The 25,139-nt window shown below is 35.3% G+C and overlaps 3 protein-coding genes and 1 pseudogene across 11 annotated transcripts; all 4 read left to right on the top strand.

The window, feature by feature from the left end:
* The first annotated feature begins 3,787 nt into the window (after window positions 1-3,787).
* LOC111808269 (uncharacterized) lies at window positions 3,788-8,461 on the top strand. Its single transcript, XM_023694150.2, has 6 exons — window positions 3,788-4,915; window positions 5,376-5,431; window positions 5,817-6,047; window positions 6,160-6,451; window positions 6,946-7,142; window positions 8,037-8,461. The coding sequence occupies exons 1-6, from the start codon at window positions 3,803-3,805 to the stop codon at window positions 8,191-8,193; spliced, it is 2,046 nt and encodes a 681-aa protein (XP_023549918.2). The 5' UTR covers window positions 3,788-3,802; the 3' UTR covers window positions 8,194-8,461.
* Window positions 8,462-10,162: 1,701 nt separating this feature from the next.
* LOC111808416 (uncharacterized) lies at window positions 10,163-13,853 on the top strand. Of its 4 annotated transcripts, XM_023694361.2 has the most exons (10): window positions 10,163-10,472; window positions 10,555-10,598; window positions 10,802-11,188; window positions 12,053-12,152; window positions 12,244-12,297; window positions 12,372-12,492; window positions 12,596-12,684; window positions 12,996-13,057; window positions 13,164-13,259; window positions 13,454-13,853. In XM_023694361.2, coding segments are annotated over exons 3-10 (849 nt in total). In that variant the 5' UTR covers window positions 10,163-10,472; window positions 10,555-10,598; window positions 10,802-10,862; the 3' UTR covers window positions 13,455-13,853. The 4 variants fall into 4 exon arrangements, with proteins under 4 accessions (XP_023550129.1, XP_023550128.1, XP_023550131.1 ...); XM_023694360.2 differs by lacking the exon at window positions 10,555-10,598; XM_023694363.2 differs by having other exon boundaries at window positions 10,163-10,598; window positions 13,519-13,853.
* A 1,336-nt stretch (window positions 13,854-15,189) lies between these two features.
* LOC111808415 (phytosulfokine receptor 1 pseudogene) lies at window positions 15,190-17,572 on the top strand (annotated as a pseudogene).
* A 1,149-nt stretch (window positions 17,573-18,721) lies between these two features.
* Window positions 18,722-24,357, top strand: LOC111808414 (uncharacterized). Of its 6 annotated transcripts, none has more exons than XM_087116862.1 (5): window positions 18,722-18,788; window positions 18,866-21,729; window positions 21,889-22,022; window positions 23,311-23,371; window positions 23,767-24,357. In XM_087116862.1, exon 2 carries the CDS (start codon window positions 19,063-19,065, stop codon window positions 21,370-21,372), a length of 2,310 nt encoding a protein of 769 aa, XP_086972988.1. In that variant the 5' UTR covers window positions 18,722-18,788; window positions 18,866-19,062; the 3' UTR covers window positions 21,373-21,729; window positions 21,889-22,022; window positions 23,311-23,371; window positions 23,767-24,357. The 6 variants fall into 6 exon arrangements, with proteins under 6 accessions (XP_086972988.1, XP_086972991.1, XP_023550125.2 ...); XM_087116865.1 differs by lacking the exon at window positions 18,722-18,788 and adding an exon at window positions 23,431-23,676 and having other exon boundaries at window positions 18,805-21,729; XM_023694357.2 differs by lacking the exon at window positions 18,722-18,788 and having other exon boundaries at window positions 18,805-21,376.
* The last annotated feature ends 782 nt before the right edge of the window (window positions 24,358-25,139 follow it).

Genomic DNA, 25,139 nt, shown 5'->3' with positions numbered 1-25,139 from the left:
TTTATTTATTTATTTATTATTATTTTTAAATAAAAAAGTAAAAAAAAAAAAAAAAAACAAATGAAAGCCAAAATCAAGAAGCACAAGTCTAAAAAGTTTTGAACGGTTACTATTTTTTTTTATAAATATTTTTAAATGTCTTAATATTTTCTTTAAAAAAAATATTCTTAAATTTTTAACAGTGATACAAAAATACCTTTAAATTTTAAAAGTTTCATTAATACTCTAAATCGTTGTACTATGTTTAAAAAATACTCATGAAATGTTAAAAATAACATCAACATCCTTAAATTTTATTAAAAAAAATTTAAAATTTATTATCGTCAATGTAGGAATGAAAATCGACTATCTACACTTTATAAATGATCTCCAAACTTTAATAATTTCTTTTTCTAGAAGTTAAGGGTATTAACGGCACTTTTGAGAGTTTGAGTATTTTTTTTTAACGTAACATTAAAATTTTTGTCCATATCCTTTATTTTTAAAGTTTTCTAAAAAAAATTTAAAAGTATTTTGAATTTTTTTAAAAAAATTAAAAATTATTACTAAAAGTCGAAAATGTTTTTAAACTATTTTTTAAATTAAAAAGGTATTTTTTTAAAAAGGTTTTGGAAGTTGATAGGTATTTTTAAAGTAAATAATAGTACCATTTGTGTACAAAATTAATAGTAATTGTTTTTTTTTTTTTTTAAATTTAAGACTAATATATTAAGATCCCACTCAATTGACGCCTATGACAGTCAGATTAAAATTTAAATAATAATAATAATAATAATAATAAGATGGAAAAGAATAATTAAAGGAATTATTGGGGCACTTATGGTAAGATGAAGAAATATATGGGTAAATGTGGAAAAAAGTAATGCGGTTGGGGAGGGTCCATTAAAATAATTATGGAAGAAGAGGGGTGAATTAGTTAGTGAACCATAATGGGGAAAGCAAAGCAATTCCGAGTTACGTGGTTGGTTGACATTCCACCACCACTCACGCTCACCTTTCACTCCATTTTCCACTCAATTTTACTCCCTCAATTTCCGCCCTTCCAATAGAGTTAACAATTTTTTCGAATTGAGTTGTCCGATTGTTTTTTTAATTAATCATTTTTAAAAAAATTATACTTATACACGATGGTTACAAACGTAAAAAAAAAAAAAAAATTAATTTTTATAATAACCTTAAAAATATGGTACGTCAAAATTGGATTCTAATTATATTTTCAAATTGATCTGGTTGATTCGATCGAAAAAGTTTCAACTCGCGAACTGAACTAAAAAAATATAACTCAACCCAATTTTGATGGTTTGGGTTAAGTAGATCGAGTAGGTAAAGTTCTCAAATCATATGATTAACCCTACTTAGTTTCCATGTTTTTTTTACTCCGTGTTTTCTCCAAAAATAGGAATGTATAATCAAATATATATATATATATATATATATATTTTTTTTTTTTTTAAGAAAAAAAAATCATAGTAGCAAAAATAATTTTAAACACCAAAATCCTGTTCAAATTTTTATTTTCATTTTTTCAAAAAAGTAAAAATTCAACCAATGGAAGTTTAAATAGATTTTTTTTTTAATTTAAAAGAATAAACTCTTATATTTTGTTGGATAGATAAAATGTTTTTTTTTTTTTAAACGAATATAACTTTTTAGGGGAAAAAAGTATTTTTTGTGCTTTTTTTTTCCTTTTTTATTCTTTTTAGGGAAAATTCAATTTTATCTTCCAAATTTGGAAATATTTTTACATTTAAATTTTTTATTTTATTATTATTATTATTTATTTATTTATTTATTTATTTAACAAAATTCATTGGATAATGTTTTATTTTTCGTATTAATTTTGAAAACAAAAATCCATATTTTTTAAATTAAGAAACTAATAAATGTATTAATTTAAATTCTAAACTTTTATAAGTAAAAAAATAAAATAATTTTTTTATCCACAAATGGTAGCTATTTTTACGTATTTTTATTTATAATAAATTCGAAGTCAACTAAGCAAAATGATTATTATCTTCCAAAACTCCATTAAATAAGTAAATAAAATTGAAATTTCTCAAATTTAGTGAAAATTCACGTTTATCCATTTTATTATTATAATTTCTCTAATTTACATTAATTTATATAATTAAAGAAATTTTGCACATGTGTAAAAGTTATGTCTGGTCAATTTTAAAACGAAGACGAAATTAATTCATTTATAAAACTTTATAATTTAAATTAATATAATAATTATGACTAAAATTGTTAATATTTTGATAAAAAAAATACTCATAAACTTTTAAAAGTTCTATTAATACAATTAAACTCAAATGATGTTCTGTATCTTCATTTTTTTTTTAAGCATGTTTGAATAAAAAAATACGTTAATACCTTTAACTGATCACAAAAAAGTTTAAAATTCCCTCGAAGAGGTAGAATTTTATATGTAAATGTTGTTTGAATTCGGTTTAAATGCCACTTTTTTACCTAAAATGTTAGCTTAGAAAGCACGAATTGTCAATGCATTGGGTCCCAAATGATATGGAATTATAGCCAAAGAAAGTGACGATGATCATAAGGGCACGAACAAGTATAATCGAGTTCATAATTTGTGAAGCTTTAGCATTAATCAAAAGGAATCATATTCAACCACCACGTGCCTTCCAAACTAAGATTAATGTGAAAGATGGAGGAGGTCAGAATATAAGCTAGATTCAACTCAAATTTGTTTAAATCTTGTTAAATAATGAACGAATCCAATATTAAGTTGGATGGGTTCACGTCATTTATTCGATTCTTCTAATAAAAATAAAATATTAATAATCTATATATTTTCAAACATTGAATTAAAATTTGGAATATATATTTAAAAGATTACCTTCTAAATACGGAAAATATATATCTCTTAATCAAAAAATTAAAAATAAATTTGAGTGACTTCGGGTGAACCTACAAACTAATTCAATTCATAATATTATTTTTTTTTTTTGAATTAAATCCTACCCAATCCTAAACGGTATGGGTTCCATCGGTTTTTTGGGTCATCCCTATATCGTACGAATCTTAAAAATATAAAATTTTCAACTTTATTTAATTATATTAATAGCCTTTAATTATATGCCTCAAGTCATTGAACAACATTATTCCCTACTAATTTTGAAATAATAATAATAATAATAATAAGATATTATAAAACGTGAGTGCAAACAAGTGGAACGTGTGGAACAATATTAGACGTGATGGAAGATTGTAGAAATTCATTACAAAATTCAAATGCTCAATTTTAAGTGTTATAATTTCAATTCTTTTAATTTAATTATTATAATTTCCCATAAAAAATTCATGTAATTTTCTACTGTTTTTTCCATTAAGGTAATTAACAATAAATTTTTTAATTAGAAATTTTTTAAAATGGTTTTTTTTTTTTTTTTTTTTTTTTTTGGGGGTAAATAGTAACAAAATTAAAAGATATTTTCTTAATTTATTAAATATAAAATTATTATTTTAATAAAAGCTTAAGCATTAAAAGCATTCTTTAATTACTCGTCACGTGTCTCCTACCGTAATGTCACGTGAGACGCGTAGGCCCCACTCGCCCGCTCCTCAAGGGTTTATTCTTCTTCTTACGCCCTGTCCCTCTCTAACCGTCTCTAAATTATTTTCAAATTTTTATTTTTATATTTACGAAAAGAACCTTGTAAATGGCAAATGTCCCATTTTGACCTTTTCTGTCGTCTTTCTCCTTTAAAACGTTAAAACCCCTTCTTGTCCCTTTCCTCCTCCATTTCCATTTTTTCTTCTTCCGAAGTTCTCTGTTCTAATGGCTGTTGACGTTCATTCCTCTTTTCCCAATGGAATTCGTGATCCTCCCACTAACCCTGACGAAATCGGTCAACTTCCATTAATGAATGCTTCTGATGATCCCAAGCTCAACACTAAGCTTTCAATCTCGCCCTCTGTAGATGAAAATCAGATGAAGCTCTCTGATAATGAATCTCCCTCTTCTTGTTCTTCTTGTTCTTCTTCTTCCTCGTTGTCGTTCGATGTCGAGAAATCAGAGGATTCTACCCTTAACGGTCATATTCCTGTTCGTCCCCACCACGAATTGAAGCCCAATAATGGAGAAATACGCGTATTGGAGCCTCATTCTCAGCTTCCTAAACCCGAGGCCCCACCTGGACTTTCCGTTTCCTCCGTTGGTGAACCGCCGTACAAACGATCGCAGAGTTTGGCCGAGAATAACTCCGTTGACATGTCGTCGATTGGGAAGTTTATACGGGAGAGAAGCAATAGTTTATCGGCCGCGATTCTCAAGCGGATTTCGTCGCTTAAGGATGAAGAGAAGGACGACGTGGACGAGAACGGGAAGTCTCAGACCGGCGTCACTGAAATCAACCTCTCCGGTTTCAAAGTCGTGGTGAAGCGGAAGAGCGATGAAGATAGAGACAGAGAACTGAAAGGAAGAATCAGCTTCTTCTCGAGGTCGAATTGTAGGGATTGTAAAGCGGTTAGGAGTTTCTTCAACGAAATGGGATTGAGATTTGTTGAGATCAACGTCGATGTTTTTCCTCAGAGAGAGAAGGAGCTGATGAAGAGGACTGGGAGTTCATTGGTGCCGCAGATTTTCTTCAACGAGAAGCATTTCGGAGGTCTCGTGGCGCTGAACGCACTGAGAAACAGCGGCGAATTTGACCGGAGAATCAGAGATATGCTCAGCAATAAATGTCCCGACGATGCACCGGCTCCACCAGTCTACGGTTTCGACGATCCAGAGGAGGGATCACCGGACGATCTACTGGAGATCGTGAAATTTCTTAGACAGAGATTGCCGATTCAGGACCGTCTGATCAAGATGAAGATCGTCAAGAACTGCTTCTCCGGCAGCGAAATGGTGGAAGCGCTTATTCAGCGCCTTGATTGCGGCCGTAGAAAGGTACGCTCTCATAGTGACATCCCCTGTTTTTCTCCTTCTGCCATTAGAGTTCCGTTCTCTGTTTTCTAGCCGTTGGATGGAATGACAATTACCCACTTTTTGACCTTCTTTTGAAATTCTACGGTCGATTGAAGCTGCCATATCATCACATCCTGCTCCGCGAAGCACTGGACTGCTTTCCAATTCAAAATTTTCAACCCCATATTGTCTCCCTCATACCATATATATATACACATGTTCTAGTAATTTAAATGCTTAATTAAGGTATTAGTAATCTAATCTTAATTGCCCAAATTTCCATGCCCACTCCTTTTCCAAAACTATAATTCAAATATAAATCAATTAATAATTTGTATTCCTTTACTAATCGATGAACCATATCATAAATTTATAGTAACTTTCGTACTTGACCCTCTTATTATAAATCTTACTTCATTCATTTTTAAATAATAATTTGTAGGCTGTTGACATTGGAAAGCAGATGACCCAGAAGCTCTTTATCCATCATGTCTTTGGGTAATCCTCTCTCTTATTGCTCCATTTTTCTCTTAGTTTGGTATCCCAATGATTCATAAGAAGTAAAAAATGGTATCAGTTTAGACCCTTATTAGAATTTTGTTTTCAAATTGGGTATGATTCTTCGTTCTGAATGTTCGAGTATTCTTCATTTACTCATCTTCCTCATTCCTCAATTTTAGTAGGGAGGTTCGAGGATAAATTTTACTTCGGTGATAGTTGTTTTTGAATGGAATCAAATGAAAATAGGTGTACGTCGTTAATAATGGTTCTAAATTGATTCATTTATAAAAATTTAGAGTGGGATACAATTATGAGTTAAAAGAAGTTGAAAATTTAAGGATTAGAAGAACATTTTGTAATGTTTGTCGTGGTTGAATTACAGGGAAAGTGAATTTGTAGATGGGAAACATTTCTACCGTTTCCTTGAGCATGGGCCATTTATATCCCGGTGCTTCAATTTCAGGGGCTCAGTTAATGACAATGAGCCCAAGCCCGCCGCCATGGTTGCACAAAAACTAGCCAAGATCATGTCCGCCATTTTAGAGTCCTATGCCTCTCAAGATCTCCAACATCTTGATTATCTCACCATTAGCAACACTGAAGAGTTTCGAAGGTACAATTTTCAAGGATATGGAAAGACAATTTATGAGATTTTAGTCAAGGATAGTGATCAAATGGCCCTGCAACTCTTCACAAATGCTTGATTCCTTCACCAACTTATGCAGGTACATGAACTTAGTTCAAGATCTTCACCGCGTGAACCTCTTGGAACTGTCACATGATGAAAAGTTGGCTTTTTTCTTAAACCTGTATAATGCTATGGTCATCCATGGCTTCATAAGATTTGGACGAGTAGAGGGTGTAATTGACAGAAAATCCTTCTTCTCCGACTTCCAATACTTGGTCGGCGGACACCCATATTCACTCATCTCCATAAAAAATGGGATTCTTAGAGGAAATAGAAGGCCACCGTACTCCCTTATCAAGCCCTTCAGCGCTTCTGACAAGCGATTGGAGGTAAATTTATCTAATTTCAACTTTTTTAAGGATTATGTTCTGCTTACCCTTTGGCTCATACCAATCCTTTTGTGATACTTTGTTCTGATGCTGTTTGATTAGTTAAGATCCTACTTTTTATCATTAGATTGGGGAATCTGCACCTTAATCAAAAAGTATAAAGTTAAAGTGTATTTTATCTTTTATTGACATTCTCGACATTCCCTATGCCTCGTGGACTTGAAAAAGTAACGTTAGCCAAAGTTAGCATTAGTTGGGGCGGATATAACATCATAGTACTCATAACATATTCGACTACCACTATATTTATATGCGTACGAATATGAATTATTTCAAAAATTGCATAAACGTTTCAAAGCTACTATTGAGTAGTAATTCGTTAGAATATTAGATGAAAATTGGGACTCAACATGATATTTGTGTGTTTTGTTGTGGATGAATGGATGGCATCTTTAAAACTGATAGTGTGAATGAATATGATGAACAAATGTCAGCTTGCGTTTGGGAAAGTGAATCCATTAATTCACTTTGGACTGTGGAATGGGACAAAGTCTAGCCCAAGACTCAGATTCTTTACTCCTCAAGGAGTCGAAGCAGAGCTAAGATGCGCCGCAAGGGAGTTCTTCCAAACTGGGGAAGTGGAGGTTGATTTGGACAAAAGAACAGTGCATCTCCCTGGAATCATCAAGTGGTTCGCCCTCAAACTCTCACTCTTTCCCTTTTTTGTTCTTCTTGTTCTTCTTGTTCTTCTTGTTCTCTGCCACTGGATGATACTAAATGCTGGTTTCTTCAATTTTCAAGTTTACATTTCAAAAGAATCCTTGTTAGATAGAAAGCATCATCAGGATTGAAACTTCATGTTCTTCTTGTTCTTCTTGTTCTATGCCACTGGATAATACTCCATGCTGGTTTCTACCATTTTTAAGGGTAACCGTCCAAGTCTACCGCTAGCGATATTGTCTTTTTTAGGCTTTTCCTTTCGGGCTTCCTCTCAATGTTTTTAAAACCCGTCTATTAAGGAGAGGTTTTCACACCCTTATAAAGAATGTTTCATTCTCCTCCCCAACCAATGTGTGATCTTACAATCACCCCCCTTCGGGGGCCAGCGCTCTCGCTGGCACTCGTTCCCTTCTTCAATCGATGTGGGACCCCAATCCACCTCCTTTGGGGTCTAGCGTCTTTGCTGACACATCGTCTCGTGTCCACCCCCCTTCAGGGCTCAGCCTCCTCGCTGACACATTGTTCAATGTCTGGTTCTAATATCATTTGTAACTGTCCAAGCCTACGACTAGTAGATATTGTCCTATTTGGGCTTTCTCTTCCTAACTTCCTCTCAAGATTTTTAAAACACGTTTACTAGGGAGAGTTTTTCACACCCTTATAAACAATGTTTCGTTCTCCTCTCCAACCAATGTGGGATCTCATAATCCACCCCCTACGAGCCCATATCTCACATCAAGTTCACATTTTAAAAGAATCCTTGTTCTGCTACACATTCTCCAGCTACATTTAATGATGAAGGAAGAACATGAAAAACAATGAACTTTTGATGGAAAATCTGGTGGGTTGGGTTTGGTTGTTGCAGGTTCAGTGTGGACTTCGGAGCAGAGAAGGAGATTTTGAGGTGGATAATGAGGTTCTTGGATGCCAAAAAAGCAGGCCTTTTGACGCACCTTTTGGGGGATGGAGGTGCTGTCAACATAGCCTACCAGAACTATAACTGGACCATGAATTCTTGTTGATGCAGAGGACAAAAAGCCTCAATGATTTTTGGTTTTCGGGCTTCGTCTTGGCATTGCCACACCCATTATTGTAAATAATATCATAGCTTTCTTCTTCTTTGTCAGTCAGTCACCCCTTTGCTATGTTACCCCTCAGAATGCCAATTTTTCTGGGGATATGGAGTGGTGTTGTTGGGGTTGGGGATAAGAGGGGTAGAAATGGGAATTGGATAGCTTCATTATTTACAAACCATTAATCTATATATAGGCTTATTTCATTTTGATTTAATTTTTTTTTTTAAATATCTATTTCAATTTAGGAAGGACTAAAGTAGAATTATTATGTATTAAATAAGCAACATTCTACTAACCAAAATAGTTATACTTTAAAATAATATATTTGTGACAAAAAAAAAAAAAAAAAAAAAATCCTAAATTTTGTCATTTATTAAAAAAAAAATCATTATTCTTTTTTAAAATACTATAAAATGAGAAAACAAAACTAAATTCCACTTAATGAACATAATTATATGAAAATAATAAAAATTAAATCTCGAAAATTTGCTATTTTTAATCTATTGGTATAACAAGTCAGATAATTATATTATAGATTGGAAAAAAAATTATTTTGATTGGAGAATGCTCCATTTTGGTCTTAAAAATAAGGCCGATATTAGAGCCTGGATCAATATTGAGACTGACACGAACAGTAATTAAAATACTAAAATACTAAAACTGGAGGTAACAATTTTCAACTAATTGAAAAAATCGATAAGAGATTTTAATTATCTTACAATAAATCAAGAAATCAACCCATTGAACAATAAAAAAAAAAATATAAAAAAATATTTTTTGTTTTTGATTGAATGAGAATGAATGAAGAAATACTAAGTCTGGAACTTTGGTTCTTTCCAGAATTTTTGATACTCTATAATGCATATAAGATTAATTCGTGGATCATACCAATCATATCAGACAATAAACATCATATAGAATGAGTAACGACAATAAACCTCATATAGAAATGAGTAACGTGCATGCAAATAAAATGATTTTAGATAGGAACGGTATATCATTAATAGACTAATTACAAATGAGCATACAAATAATCATGGATTTCTGAAGCTAATATTTTTATTGTACCACTAAGCTACATCAATAATCAACTTATAAACAATTACCAATTGTAGCATATGATTCAACCCGTCTAAACATATCCAAAAAAAGAGTTCAATGTACATATCCAAAAAAGAGTTCAATGTTTCGAATTATATAAAGAAAAAAAAAAAGAAGATATCACGAGCCTATATAGTAATAAATTTAGATTTTCATTTAAATTTAATCCTATTTATAGTAAAAATTTCCGACCGATAACTAATAGACTAATAGACTACGACTTTAGATTGTTAATGCCCATTTGTAGTAAGAGACCACTGAAATAAAACAATAGACTAAATAGCAATGTAAAGCTATATATATAAGTCACATTAATCCCATACTTATCACATTATTTAATACTTTTTTAATCCTAAAAAGTTGTTGACTAAAAAAACATTAAATTAGTAAAGTCAAACCTACCTAAACATACCATATTAAAACATTTTATAACTCAATTTCATCTCAAATTAATCATAGAAGCTAAAACCAAATCCCTTACAGTAAAAGAAAAAATATATATATATTTTTTTTTTTTGCCGAAAGTGAGATACTAAAATAGATATTTATTTCCATATTATATATATTCTGATGCTGAATGAAGGGTGAAGGATAGAAAATGGTGAAGAAGAAATGATTGGTTTAAGGTAAATAATGTAATTTAAGAGCTGAAGATGTTGGCGTGAGACAACAGCTACTCGCATACTTATATTTATATATTCATATTCATAGCCTTTTAAAGGAAATTTTTATTTTTGAAGTCCATAGAAAAGGGGGTGTGGAGAGTCCAGAATAATGGGGCATCAAATGCTTATGGGGATTCGCACTGTTCCAGAATTCCAAGATCTGCACCAACCTATCCATTATTTATTTCAAAATCACAGACCCCTCTTCTTCTTCTTCTTCTTCTCCTTCTCTCTCTAAAATTTGAACTGTTCTTCATTGGTGGAGCTGTGAGAGGATTGGAATTGAGTGACCCAGATGAGCCAATATCAAAATCTCGGGGCTTAGAGGCTTGTGGGTGCGTTGGATGGTGGCTCAGAGAGGCTACCAACAATTCAAATTCGAGGGCTCTCTTTATTAAAGCTTTGTAGTGACGAACCCAAAGCCAATCAGGGCTCCGTCGGAAAGTTGCACCCAAAAAGGTGACTCCTACCCTTACCTTCTTTTCTCTCTCTCCTCTCTCTCTTCTTTTCTCTGCAACTCTTTTCCATTTGGTGCTTTTAGGGCAAATCTTCTGCCATTTCGATCGTTACCCAGATGAAATAAACGTGAGTAATTTCTCTTCCCTGTTGTTTTTTTGCTTTGGGTTCTTGTAATTTTGCTGTTTTATGGGTTTTTACTGTTGATTTGGGGAGTTTTTTTCAAGCTTCGTTAATGGTTTTGTTTCGATGGGTGTTTGTGTCATGGGTTTGGTGTTTGGTGTTTGTGTTCTTCGGGTTTTATGATTCAATTATCGTGTTGTTGTTCATAGGTTGGATATGGTTCAGCTGAGATTCCTGTGAGGGTTACTGTAAATAGGAGGATTAGTAATCATGGCAGCTGAATCAAACAGGGGTTTTCACCAGACGTTAAGTTCTGCTTTGAATCGGCACGCTATATCTTTTCAATCTACTGCAACAACCAGCAGCTCAGAGATGATGACAATGGAGAACTACTTTGGGGTCAATAACGCGTTGGACATAATGTTTTCGGGGAATTCGAACGTTGTCAACAATAACAATCATCCTGTTATTAGCCAAGCTACCAATTCATCTGGTTCTCTGCTTCTTGATACTGTGCCAGGGCTCAAGAATGATGCTGGGTTGGCAGTGGAATGGTCTGTGGAAGAGCAATTCAAGTTGGAGGAAGGTCTTGTCATGTAAGTTCTTTCTTTAAATCTTCTAACTTCTGTTCTTGTCGGATTTGTTGGCTTTAGGATTGTTGAAACGTATGTTAAGAGATGTCTTCGAGAGGAATTTTCAGTGTTATGAAGGCTGCACGTTTTGTTTTACATTGGGTCTGTTGTGCTACATATTGAACAGTCCAAACAGTGATGCATACTGTGAGATGTGAGATCCCGCATCGGTTGGAATGAGAATGAAACATTGTTCATAAGGGTGTGGAAACCTCTTCCTCATGGACGCGTTTTAAAAACCTTGAGGGAAAGCCCAAATAGGACAATATCTTGTAGCCGTTACAAATGGTATCAAAGCTAGACACTAGGTGATGTGCCAGCGAGGAGGCTGAGCCCCAAGGGGGGTGGACAAGAGGTGGTGTGTCAGTCAAGGACGCAGGCTCCGAAGCGGGGTGGATTGGAGGGTCCCACATCGATTAGAGAAGGGAATGAGTGCCAACGAGGACGCTAGGATCCGAATGGGGGGCGGATTGTGAGATCTCACATTAGTTGGGGAGGAGAATGAAACATTCTTTATAAGGGCGTGGAAACTTCTCCCTAACAGACACATTTTAAAAACCTTGAGGGAGAGCCCGAAACGGAAAACCTAAAGAGGACAATATTTGCTAGCGGTGGGCTTGAGCCGTTAGACATACAGAAAGCAAGGCGTATGGGTTTTAGATCAGAATTGGAATCCCCCTTACGTGTGGTTCCTTTCCCCTTGGTAGTTCTTTTATGTTAAGCCAGTTATTCTTCCTGGACTGCTTGATAAACTAAAGTTCTCATGCGCAGCCTATTTCAGCTTTCTTTTCTCAGTATTTTCACTATTGTTTGCTTTCCATTTGATAGGTTTGCTGATGAACCAAGCATTTTGAGGTATATCAAGATCGCTGCCACGTTACGTGATAAAACTGTCCGGGATGTTGCTCTAAGGTGTCGGTGGATGACTGTAAGCACCTCCATCTTATAAGATACTTTGTAAAATATCATCACTCTGCCTTCTTCAAGTTCTTATAGAAGACTAACAAACTTCTTTACAGAGAAAACGAAGGAAGCCTGAAGAACATATCGGAAAGAAAGCGATCAATCGCAAGGTACTTTTATGGAACTTTGTGGATATCTGATGTTGGTTTGAGGATCCAATTTCCTAAAGATTTGGAATGTTCAGGATAAACTGGTGGAGCCATCTTTAAAAATAAACACACCTTCAGCCCCTGGACCCAGCATGGCTGCATATTCTCATATGATGCAGCATCATATGAATGGAAAAGAACGAGCGCCTTCTGAAGGTCGGCGTTCTTGAAATTTTCTTCCTCTATACTTACTTATTGTAGTCCTTAGCAACCACTAATGTTTCAAGCTTCTATTGAGACTTTTTTTTCCTCATCAAAGTCTCAGAGATTAGCAGTGCAGCTGCGCATCTTCTGGAACAGAATGCTCAAGCTTTTAGTCAAATTACTGCCAACCTTTCCATGTACAAGGTGAATATCTATTAGCTTTTAATAGACTTCTTTCTACCGGAACCATTTGCAGTTCATATCAATAGTATTGGACTACTCTGTCACATTTCACCTGCCTAGATGACTAAATACTATCAAATTTCATGATTTGAAACCACAAGATCGATATCAAGCTCTATTGCTACATGGTCTAGTTCTTAAAAAGAACTGCTACCTGATATAAATGTAAAAATCTTCTCGTGTCGTGAAATTATAGACACGTTTTGTTATTGTACTTCTTTTGTTTCGGTTCGGGCTACTCACTATGCTACTATTGGTCCTTTTTCAAGCAGTTGCAGGATAACATTGATCTTTTCTGCCGGACAAGGAATAATATTATTGCTATCCTAAATGAGTACGTAGATATTCCTTTTGTTTACTTGAAAATAGTTCCTTCCAAACCCAGTCTTTGGGCGGAACCATCATCTGTGAATGGAGATTTTCAATTCTAACTTTTGCAGAATGAGGGAAACTCCAGGCATATTGAGCAAAATGCTACCACTTCCTGTATCTATAAATGAAGATCTAGCAAATAGAATTTTGCCCAGCACAACCTGGTAAGATCTCTAACAAATATGTTGGCCAGAAAGTTTCTGTTTTTTGGAGTGTATTTTCATCTACTTAGAGTCAAAAGGTGCTTTACCATAGGATTAGGAATGTAGATAGATGTCTATGCAATTCCTTGAAAAAGAAAAGAATGATATAGGAGCAAATTCTAATGTATTCTTCTGGTTTTGAAATGATTGGTCAGAATTGGACCGGCTCCATTCTTTTGGCCCTTGGTTGTGTTTTATGCTTACACCAGGGCCATTGCAGAGAAATATGAACAAGAAGAAAGATGATGATGTAGGGCTGATTGGTCAGTTAGCCCACTGCCTGACCAATCGGACAAAATCAAATGGATGGCTGAGAAAAGAGTGATTGATCTTGATGTCATGTCTCTGAGTTCCCTCCCCCAGGACACAAAATATTACCAGGGAAGCAAGTGTCAGCTGCTGAAGATATATTGGTTGGGAGATCTGAGTTAAGGGAGGAAGAGAGAAAGGGGAAAATATTGGATCTGCTGCTTCCAATTTGTACTATTTTAGGCATTACCTAAAAATAGAATCGTTGTGCACAAATACTTGATATCAAAGTATAGCAGTTCTGTAGTTATCTGTGTCCGTGTGTGTTGAATTTTTTGACACTTTCCTGGTGGAACCGCCCTCCCATCCCATCCTATCCCATCCCATACCTGTGTGCAGTGTCTCTATCTCCCCTGCAATTATTCATAAGCATTACATACATACAAATCTTCTGACATGTCCTAAATTACAAGATTACTATCCAAACACTAAAACTATCAGAGCTGTGTCTACTTTTGTACCTAAAGTTCTTGCAAACTATTTAGTTTCTATCATTTTCAGCTGATTATAAGATATATCTTTTCTATTAAGAGATTAGGTGTTTAAATAACTTTTCTTTGACTCATGGCTTATTCCCATTTGCTTTCTTTTCAAGTCTTTGTGACACAGTTTCGTGTGGAACAAACTATCTGATGTTAGAAACAAATAACAATAAAGTGCATGACAGTTGGACCATATTTTTATAATAAAAGCATAGACAGGTATACAGAAAAAACTATTTTTCTCAGTTTCTACCAACTCTCAGGATTTGTGATTTATTTCCTTGGGATAAACCGTTGTCCAATATCAGTGCTTGTTAGGTGTTGAATTGAAAATTGAATTCAATGGCTTGTCGGGTTGATTTAGCTTTTATGCAATTTCAGTAGGCTCATTTTCATGGTATAGTGTAATAACCGTTGACCCGTTACGTATCACCTATAGCATCACAATTTTAAAACGCGTCTAATAGGATAAGGTCCTCACATTCTTATAAGGAATGCTTCATTCCTCTTTCTAACCGACGTGGGATCTCACAATTTACCCCATTTGGGGGTCTAGCGTCCTCGCTGGATGTTTGACTCTGATATCATTTGTATCAATTCACTCTACCGCTAATAGATATTGTCCACTTTAGCCCATTACGTATCACCGTCAGCCCCACCCCCACAGTCTTAAAATGCATCTGCTAGGTAGAGGTTTCCACATCCTTATAAGCAATGTTTTATTTCCCTCTTGATGTAGGATCTCACAAACTACTATTCTATCTTAGTTTGTAGACTTTTAAAGTGTCCTAAAAGAGTCTATATGATACTTTTAGTAAATCTCATAAAAGAGTCAATGTGGTCTTGCAGCTGGTTTATCGACCTACTAACTAATATTCCCTTGGTTCAAAAGGAAGACTAAAGATAAGACTAAAACGCGTTTAAATAAATGTCTTAAATCAGTATGGAAAAATTCAAAGTCAGAAGACTAATGGCTCTTCCCTTAAAAAATAATACACATTACTTACCCCTTCATCTGAGTTTTGAAGCTCTTCAGTTCACACTTTGCTGCCTGTTTTCCCTTTACACGCCATGCCTTCGCCGTGGATAAAACCAGATAATTCCGCCATAATCCACTAGCAATTTGCTCCACCAACACAAAGCTGATTCTCTTTCAGCTAATTCATAAATGGGTATTACACTTTTGTTCCTTTTTCACTCGCTTTGCTGCTGCTTCTTCTATGCTCACGTCTCCATCTCCATCGATGCAAAGTGCCACCCTGCTGATATCAAAGCCTTGAAAAGCTTTGCCAATGGCCTTGACTCCCCAGTTCAAGGCTGGGACTATGGCTTTTCTGATTGTTGCAAATGGAGAGGAGTGACCTGTAATACACCAGCAGCGTTGAAGCTCAACGATTCCAGTGTTTTCTCCAGAGTTGTGGCTTTGGAACTTCCCCAGGAGAGGTTAAGAGGAAATGTTTCGGAGTCTTTGGCAGATTTGGTTTATCTCAGAACTCTTAACTTGTCAACCAACTTTCTCTCACGTTCTCTTCCGGTGAATCTCTTCTCCCTGCAGAGTTTAGAGGTCATTGATTTGAGTTCTAATGATCTCTCTGGTTATGCGCCATGGAATATCAGTTCATCCTCTATTACGTTTCTTGACATTTCTAAGAACAAGTTCATTGGAGATGTTGACCCTGGCTTCTGTTCAACTGCAAAACAGATCCAAGTATTGAAACTTTCTTCAAACAGATTTCATGGGAGAGTTCTTCCAGGTTTTGGGAATTGCAGTTCCTTGGAGCATCTTTCTCTGGATTCCAACTTCCTCTCTGGTGATTTGCCTCAAGATCTGTTTGCATTGTTCAACCTCAAAACCCTAGAACTTCGTGATAATTGGTTTTCCGGGGAGTTGAGTTTTCAACTTGGGAACCTCTCGAATCTCGTCTTCTTGGATGTTTCATCGAACAATTTCTCGAGATTGCTTCCGGATGTGTTCGTCAATCTCCGGAAGCTCGAGCAATTCGCTGCATCGTCGAATAATTTCTCTGGCGTTTTGCCGGTTTCGTTGTGCAATTCGCCAACCATTTCATCGCTTAGTCTTGACAACAATTCATTCAGTGGTTCAATCGATGTTATCAACTGTTCCGCCATGGTTCGTTTGGTTTCTTTGAATCTTGGCTCGAATCATTTCACTGGCCGAATTGAGAGTCTCTCATCTTGCCATCAACTACGCATTGCAAATCTTGCCAAGAACAGATTCGAGGGGGATTTTCCAGAAAGCTTCAAGAATCTCAGATCACTTTCTCACTTCTCGATTTCAAGAAATGGCCTCCGTAATCTCTCATCAGCTTTGACAACTCTTAATCATTGCAAGAACTTGACTGTGTTGATTCTAACATTCAATTTCTATGGAGAGATTATGCCTGCAAATTTGAACTTGAGATTTGAGAACACGAGACTGTTTGTGATTGCAAATTGTGGACTCACCGGTTCAATACCGCCATGGCTGAGCAATAGCGCAAAGCTCCAGATTCTGGACCTGTCATGGAACTCTTTAAGTGGAGAAATTCCGTCTTCCATAGGTGACTTGCGACGCCTCTTCTACTTGGATCTATCTAACAACTCGTTATCCGGCTCAATCCCTAGGAGCATCACGCAATTTCATAGCCTCATCGATCTCAATAACTCACTGAAAGGGGAAATATTCGAAGGATTCTCGTTTTTCAGCAGAAAGAGCCAATCCGCAGGACGACAATACAAGCAACTTTTAGGGATGCCGCCATTAGTGGATCTCAGTTACAACGAATTGAGCGGAATCATTTCGGCAGAATTTGGGAATCTGAAAGATCTCCATGTATTAGACCTCAGCAACAACAAATTATCAGGAAAAATTCCAAGCACTCTATCAAACCTGACGGATTTAGAAAGCTTGGATCTCTCCTACAACAATCTAACAGGAACGATTCCACCTTCATTGGCGAATCTCAACTTCCTTTCAACGTTTAATGTGGCTCATAATCACCTTCACGGCCGCATCCCTTCGCAAGGACAGTTCCGTACATTTCCGAATTCGAGCTTTGTGAGTAACGATGAGCTCTGCGGGTTTCAAACATTTTCTTGTGAGGAAGAATCTGGATCTGACGATGAAGAGAACTCGATTGGCGAAGATGAGGATGAAAGCTTGAGGTCACTCATAAGCGTTCCAGTGAGTGTCGGAGGTGCCGTCGGATTCGTTTCGACAGCCGCCGTTTGTTTCTTCTCCGGCATGATGTTTCCGAGGGAGAAGAAAAGGGAATTCCGACGACTTCGTCATTGAAACAGCTCAAATTCAGGGGAATTTTGGAGTTGCTCTTCTTCTCCTCAGATGGAGCAAATCATCCGGATACTAATTTGAGCATAGTTCTATAATTAATTGGCTTAGATTCTTAATTTTATTTTTAGTAAAACAAACTAATTATAAAGATTTCAACAGAAACATATGTTAATTACAGCTTCTTATACTCACTTTTTGAACAGAAACATTTTGTATAAAAAATATTAACCCGTTTATCTATAATTAAGGGCGTTTAAAGATATTTTTTAATTTTTTTTAAAAAGTTAAAAAGTATTTTTTAAAATATTGTTTTAAGAAAAAATAATAATAATAACATTTAGAGATATTTTTATTAATTTAATGAAAGATTATATTATTGACCAAACTCTTTAATTTAAATAAAACTTTATAAATGAAAGTGAAAATCTTAATTTAATATTATCTTTACTTCCTATACTTTTAATTTCATATTCTTTTATTAATCTTAATTTATTTATTTTTTAATGTACGACTTTTTAACCTATGATATGGTATTACTACATGCATGTTACAAATTTTTTTAATGTTTATTTAGATTCAATCAAAATTAATAAATCTCAGTAAGTAGGCGAGTATAACAATTATTGTCGATCACCTCAGATTTTCTTGCTCTTACTTAAAAAATAGTTTAACTCTATGGTCTGAATTGAAAAATGAAATTACATGAATTATGATATTTATTATTTATTTATTATGAGACCTAAAACTATGGCTTTATATCGAGTTCTTTTGTACACTTTGTGACGTGTATCACTTACATGCACTAATGTGTATCACTTTTATATGAATAAAACCTAACAAACTCATACCACTTTCGTAATCAGGAGACCTTACGTGCCGCTTTTTGTATATAGGTAGTATCACTTTCATATGCACCGACTCTCTTATTTATTTTATTCTTTGAAAATGATAGAGGAATCAAAAACAAATATCACGTCATTTTTTTCATCAGTAATTAATGGAGAAATTGAAATAAATACTAAAATGGTATCGGATCCCATGTTTACGATACAATTGTTGAGTTTGAAACTAAAGAGACGTAAATACAATTAATGGAGAAATTTATATAATAAAATTATTATTTATATACAAATATAATATATGTCTAATTTAGTAAATTTTATAATTATAATTTTAAAAAATTACTAATTTAAATAAAACTCAACTAATTAAAATATGTTCAGGAATAATTTTTGAATTTTCAAAATCCTTTAACTATTAAAATAAATAAAATTAAAATTTTAATTTAAATAAAAAAAAAAAAATTAACTAAAAAGAAAAAGATTTCAGCAGGGAAGCCAGAGCAGGCCCTTGCTCTTTTCAAAGCCTGCAACCAGGACGCCATGGCCCAAGCAAATATGGGTTAAGGTAAGCTTCGTAAACAGATCGCCTCATTTCCCTAATTGGGTTTCGGCCTTCTCATTTCTGTGTTGCTTCTGTTTCAGAATCTCTCTGCGTTTGAATTTCAAGCGATCGAACGGCGGCACTCTTCGCAGTGGCGCGGTTGGCCGATGCCCATAAACCCTAAAACCTTACTGCTTCGGGTTTTACCACCCATTAATTTAACATGAGCATCCATTGCTTTAAAGAAGATGAAGCTTTCCGTTGAGAGTTCTTCTCCTTTGCTTCACTCCTTTCAGCGATGCTACTCTTCTTTCGCGGTTTTTTTCAAGTTAGTCGCAGAGCCTCTTACCGAGTAATCTCTCTGTCTTCAAATTCCTCGCATCAGGGTTGCCTTTCTTTCAATGCATTTAATGCCTCGTCGTCCCTAACATCAATAAATGGCTGTTACATTTCTTGTCTTTGGTTCACTAGCTTTCTTTGTATGTTTCGGCTCCCTTTTGTTAGTTACTCGACTACAAATAGTTCATTTGAATCATTAGACATTGGTTCCCTTCGTAAAATCATACAACAAGACCTGTGGAACGATCCTAAGATTGTTATTTTATTTGATTCAGCACTCGCGCCCATTTGGGTCTCTAAGGTTTTAGTTGAATTGAAAGAAGATCCAAAGTTAGCTTATAAGTTCTTCAAATGGGCAGGAAGCCAGTTTGGTTTCTGCCATACCACCGAGTCTTACTGCATTATAGCTCACATGCTGTTTTGTGCGAGAATGTATACGAATGCCCATGATATTATTAAAGAAGTGATTTTGAAGTGTCGTATCGACATGATTTTTCCAGTTTGTAATATATTTGATATGTTATGGTCGACTAGGAATGTTTGTGTGTCAGGAACAGGAGTCTTTGACATTTTATTTAGTGTTCTGGTAGAGTTGGGTCTGCTTGAGGAAGCTAATGAATGTTTCTCGAGAATGAGGAAGTTTAGGACTCTTCCCAAAGCACGTTCATGCAATTTTCTTTTGCATAGATTATCAAAGTCGGGGAATGGACAGTTGGTGAGGAAGTTTTTCAATGACATGATTGGGGCTGGGATTGCACCTTCAGTTTTTACTTACAATGTAATGATAGATTACTTGTGCAAAGAAGGGGATTTGGAAAATGCTAGACGTTTGTTTGTGCAAATGAGGCAAATGGGCTTTTCTCCAGATGTTGTCACCTATAATTCCTTGATTGATGGCTATGGCAAGGTTGGGTTACTAGAAGAATCTGTGTATTTATTTAAAGAAATGAAGGATATCGGTTGTGTTCCTGACGTAATTACTTATAATGCGTTGATCAATTGTTTTTGTAAGTTTGAGAAGATGCCTCGAGCTTTTGAGTATCTCTCTGAGATGAAGAACAGTGGGTTAAAACCAAATGTTGTAACATATAGCACATTGATTGATGCTTTTTGCAAGGAGGGAATGATGCAATATGCCATCAAACTTTTTGTTGATATGAGAAGAGTTGGCCTGCTACCCAATGAATTCACCTACACTTCTCTGATTGATGCCAATTGTAAGGCAGGTAACTTAACAGAAGCATGGAAGTTGTCCAACGATATGTTGCAGGCAGGATTTAATTTAAATGTAGTAACCTATACAGCTCTAATGGATGGGCTTTGTGAAGATGGAAGAATGATGGAAGCGGAAGAAGTGTTTAGGGCAATGCTGAAAGATGGACTATCGCCCAACCAGCAGGTTTACACTGCTTTGGTTCATGGCTATATTAAGGCAGAGAGAATGGAGGATGCAATGGAAATATTGAAGCAAATGACAGAATGTAACATCAAACCAGATTTAATACTCTATGGCACCATTATTTGGGGTCTCTGTAGTCAAAACAAACTTGAAGAAACTGAACTTATTATTAAAGAAATGAAAAGTCAGGGTATTAGTGCAAATCCTGTTATATACACAACAATTATGGATGCTTATTTTAAGGCTGGAAAAAGCTCAGATGCAATAAATCTTCTTCATAAGATGCAGGATATGGGTGTTGAGGCTACTGTTGTAACCTACTGTGTACTAATTGATGGTCTGTGCAAAACAGGTATGGTCGAACTGGCAGTTGATTATTTTGGTAGAATATCTGATCTTGGTTTACAACCTAATGTTGCAGTTTATACGGCCCTTATTGATGGTCTTTGTAAAACTAATTGCATTGAATCTGCCAAAAAGTTGTTTGATGAAATGCAATATAGGGGTATGACCCCAGATAAAACAGCTTTTACTTCTCTTATTGATGGCAACTTGAAGCTTGGAAATCTTCAGGAAGCTTTGGATTTGATTAGCAGAATGACAGACTTAGCTATTGAGTTTGATTTACATGCTTATACTTCCATGGTTTCGGGATTTTCTCAATGTGGTGACCTGCATCAAGCAAGGAAGTTTTTTAATGAAATGATTGAGAAAGGCATACTTCCCGAGGAGATTTTATGTACATGTCTACTGAGAGAGTATTACAAGCTTGGACAGTTGGACGAAGCCATTGAATTGAAGAATGAAATGAGAAGGAGGGGTTTAATTACTGAAAACTGTAGCCTTGAAGTTCCCAGTCTTAGAACTTGATGAGGTCCAATCTGATCATCTTTGGTGTCTGTATTTTAATTACAAGCACATGTGGTCTTTATTTGGGATTTAGAGAGTATGACAACCCAACAAACCCACCGTTCAAATGGCCGCCATGTCTGATGGGAAGAACTTGCAGGCCATGCGTGATGTATCTGATGTTGGTTTTAAAAGCTCTGATCCAAAATATTCTATTTGATAAGATGCAGCTTTCTAGTTTCTAAATGATATCTGCATAAAATCCCATCATATCATGCGTTTCATTAATCATCAGTCTTCTATAAATGGGAGTGTTAGTCTTTCTCATTCTCTTTCTCTTTCCCAAAAAGAAGAATTTTGTTTAGACATGAGATACAGGTGTGCAACTTTTGGCAGTACATATATGAGATTGAAAGTGATCACTTTTTCTTCAACATTATGCATGGTGCATCCATCCTGCACTTTTTCTTCAACATTATGCATGGTGCATCCATCCTGCTTGTCTTCTGTCAACTAATTTGGCATATGGGTTTGCAGGTCCAAAGAGGAGTCCTGTGCTACCATATATTGATTCCCGTGGAACCATTCTAGCGAAAATATCTATCTTTTGTTTTACCGATTGAAGCGTACTCATTCAAGTTTGAGGCTCAGGATGGCTTATAATGAGTAAGGTGTTAACTTGACTCTTCATGCTTGTTTATATTTGAAATTTGATGTTCAGCTCTGTAAACTTATGGTTACTTTTGGAATGGGTAAAGTGATTAAAAAAAAACCTCCTCTCTTCTCATAGGACTGGAGACTGGAGGTTCTCACAGGAACCAATCTTTCTCTGCTGTTCTTTCTTACATTGACGCATAAACTAAAACAAGATTTGGGTTGTTCTTTCCTCTATTGAGGAATGTAGGTTCATATGGAGATTATGGACAACAATAAACCTAATCCTAGAGAGACTCTTTGAAATGCGTCCTTGATTTGGGTTTTCATGAATTGTTATAGTTTTTGCCAACAAATCTTGCTAGGAAGATTTGGGTGGCAAAATTCTTATGAAACTCAGAACATTCCTCTTATGATCTCCTTTTCTCAATTCTATAAATATGCCAAGTTCACTAACAACAGGATTCGTAGGAGGAAACCTCAGTTATCTTCTTCCTTAAATTTATGGCGATTACCACTCTAGTGAGGACAGCAATCATTTTCATTCGTTGTCTGTTTGCTCACAAATGCTGGACTTATCTCTTCCCCTGTTTGGCTCTTTAGATTTGTTGCCTTAGAACATGAGCGCAATTGGGTTGGTTTTTGGCCAACGATTCCAAACCTATATGTCAAAATAGTATAAATTGAAAAGCAAAATTACACCAAGATTTTTTAAGAAAGCCAAACAGATCAAGCCAACGAACCAAAAACCCCATTTACAATCGATGAAACCAACTGCAGAGCAAAAACCAGTCCAGTCAATCAAATCTATGAAATCCAACCTATTGAAATACTTGCTGTTTTGAAACTATATAGAATTGAATACCCTGACATCAGTACCAAATTTTGACCAAACTGACCTGATTGAATCAATTTTGGTTTTCACGGACATGCCTATCTAAGAGTGTTTCAGTGGTGGTGCCCTCCGGGTGGTGTACCAAATTGACCAAGCTTTCATTGAGAAAGAAAAAAAAAAAAAAAAAAAAAATGAAAGAAAGAGGACCCAAAAAAAAAAAAAGAAAGATAAACATCCCAGAACAAAAGGAGGAGCCCCGATAACGACAGAACAGGCTCCAATCCAACAAAACCAAGCCTAGATCTTATTTACAAAAGAGTCTATTAACAGACACTCACATTAAGAGCATTAAACTGAGCCCCCTCCCAAACTTCTTTATCTTTTAAAAAATTTATATGCCTTAGTGTATTTTAGTCATCTATCATAAACACTGTAATTACTCTTATGTGGTTGTTTCTTTCTATTGCTAGGCTTAGTTTGTTGCAGCATCATGAAGGTGGTGAAAAGCTACTTGACTTATCACTTAAGAAGGTAATCACTTAACACTTCTCAAATAAATTTGTCTAGTGAACTGATTACTAGTACAACAGTGATTTTTGGCACATCCATACATTTAAGTTGAACTGAAGCAACTACTTAGATGTATCCCATTAGCATAGTAAAACTTGAGTTGATGATGACTTGCAAAAGCTTCAGAGTTTGGTTCCAGTGTCATGTCTGTTCGTTATCCATCGTCAGGATCCGTAGTGTAGGGAACAAAACTGGGTACGGGGCCTAAAAGCAGAGCTTAGGTACATTGAGAAGTTTACACCGTTGTCCTGATCATTTGAATATTGGTTCGATTTATTATGGCATGTATATTTTGTTTTACCATTGAAGCCACCGGATGAATGATTTCATAAGACACGTTTCTTTGAATTTCTCAGGTGGTTGGTCTGGGAGAGAGCTGGCTCCCAATATGTGAATGCAAGTCTCAAATCTCACGAGTACTGGAAGGAGGAAGCTGCACGATGAAGTGTTGTAGCCTTGCAGAATGAAGCCCAGGAAGGTTAAGTGATATGATTTACTGTTTCTCTGTTAAAAAATCTGCACATGAATTTAAGAACTAAAGCATGGAGAAGAGAAGAGAAGAGAAGTATAGAGAACAGTGTAATAGTATTTCTCAAAACACTAAACAAGAAACAGGAAAGATGAATATACCATTATTAGAGACCAGAAGATCTTTTTTTACTTCGCAGGTCGTTGTGATAAACTTGAATGATGCTTCTACTGAACCAAAAAGTTGCAACATTAGATATTTTTAGGTTGAGCTTACTAAAACAGTCTGTTAAGATCCAGTTCTTCAATGTGCCATTCAGTGCTACTCAACCTTAAAAATAAATTTAGTTGTTCAAGTTAGGCATTTTAGAGGAAATGTGTACAAATCTTGTGAGTTACTTCTTGAAGATATTAAAATTTTGTGGATTTTCTTGTTAATTCAATATTATAAGGGTTAGTATCCCTTAATCTTGAGATTATTTGAGTTTTATGTATGTTGCTTCAATCACTTTCTGATGTTAAAAAATCATATAGGTTTTTGTATATAAAGATTGTTATCGATGGGTTGTTTCTTTTACAACATATCATGGGATAAAAATTGGAACACTTAATAGGATATTGGTAACCATTCAACCGTAGGGGTTTGGATGTGAGTTTTATACGTGAAAGATAAAGCTTTCCTAGGTGTCAATGGGAGCCAAATGGACACTCCATATGATCATCGGCAAAAAAAACATGTCTAATCCTGGAAAGGAAATGTCTCAAAATGTACTATAGAAAGAGATATTATGTCAGCTCTCCACCGCAATTGTGGCTTAAGTGAGCTATCAAATGAAACATGCATGTGTCTTGGCATGGGCAAGCATGCAAAACGATTGTCTTCGGTGTTCTCCATTAGGAATGAATTTTTTAAGATAGTGTCATACTACATAGGTGTATCAACATTGTGCCTTGTCCCTTGTACTGAAAATTGGTATATGGAGCTGCTCTCTGATATGGTATGCATAAATGACTTGACATGGACACAAAAGGGTTATGCCTCGAGACAAATGAATGATGGATTTTTGAGATGACTTGATTATAAAGTTGGCTCATGAGTTAGTTTTCAATAAGTGTATCCGAGAGAATATTGAAGGTCGATGACATCCCAAGACTTATGATGACATCATAAAGCGAGATGGTCATGTTGAAAATCAAAAGGATGAAATCAGATGCAACACAAGGTAATGGTGATGTAAATTGTTTTTAATTCTTTTAGGAG

Source organism: Cucurbita pepo, chromosome 13, assembly GCF_057944985.1.
Source record: "Cucurbita pepo subsp. pepo isolate OVF chromosome 13, ASM5794498v1, whole genome shotgun sequence".
Classification (NCBI taxonomy): Eukaryota; Viridiplantae; Streptophyta; class Magnoliopsida; order Cucurbitales; family Cucurbitaceae; genus Cucurbita; species Cucurbita pepo.
The sequence above is the reverse complement of the archived record's forward strand: the minus strand, read 5'-3'. Positions and strand labels throughout refer to the sequence as shown.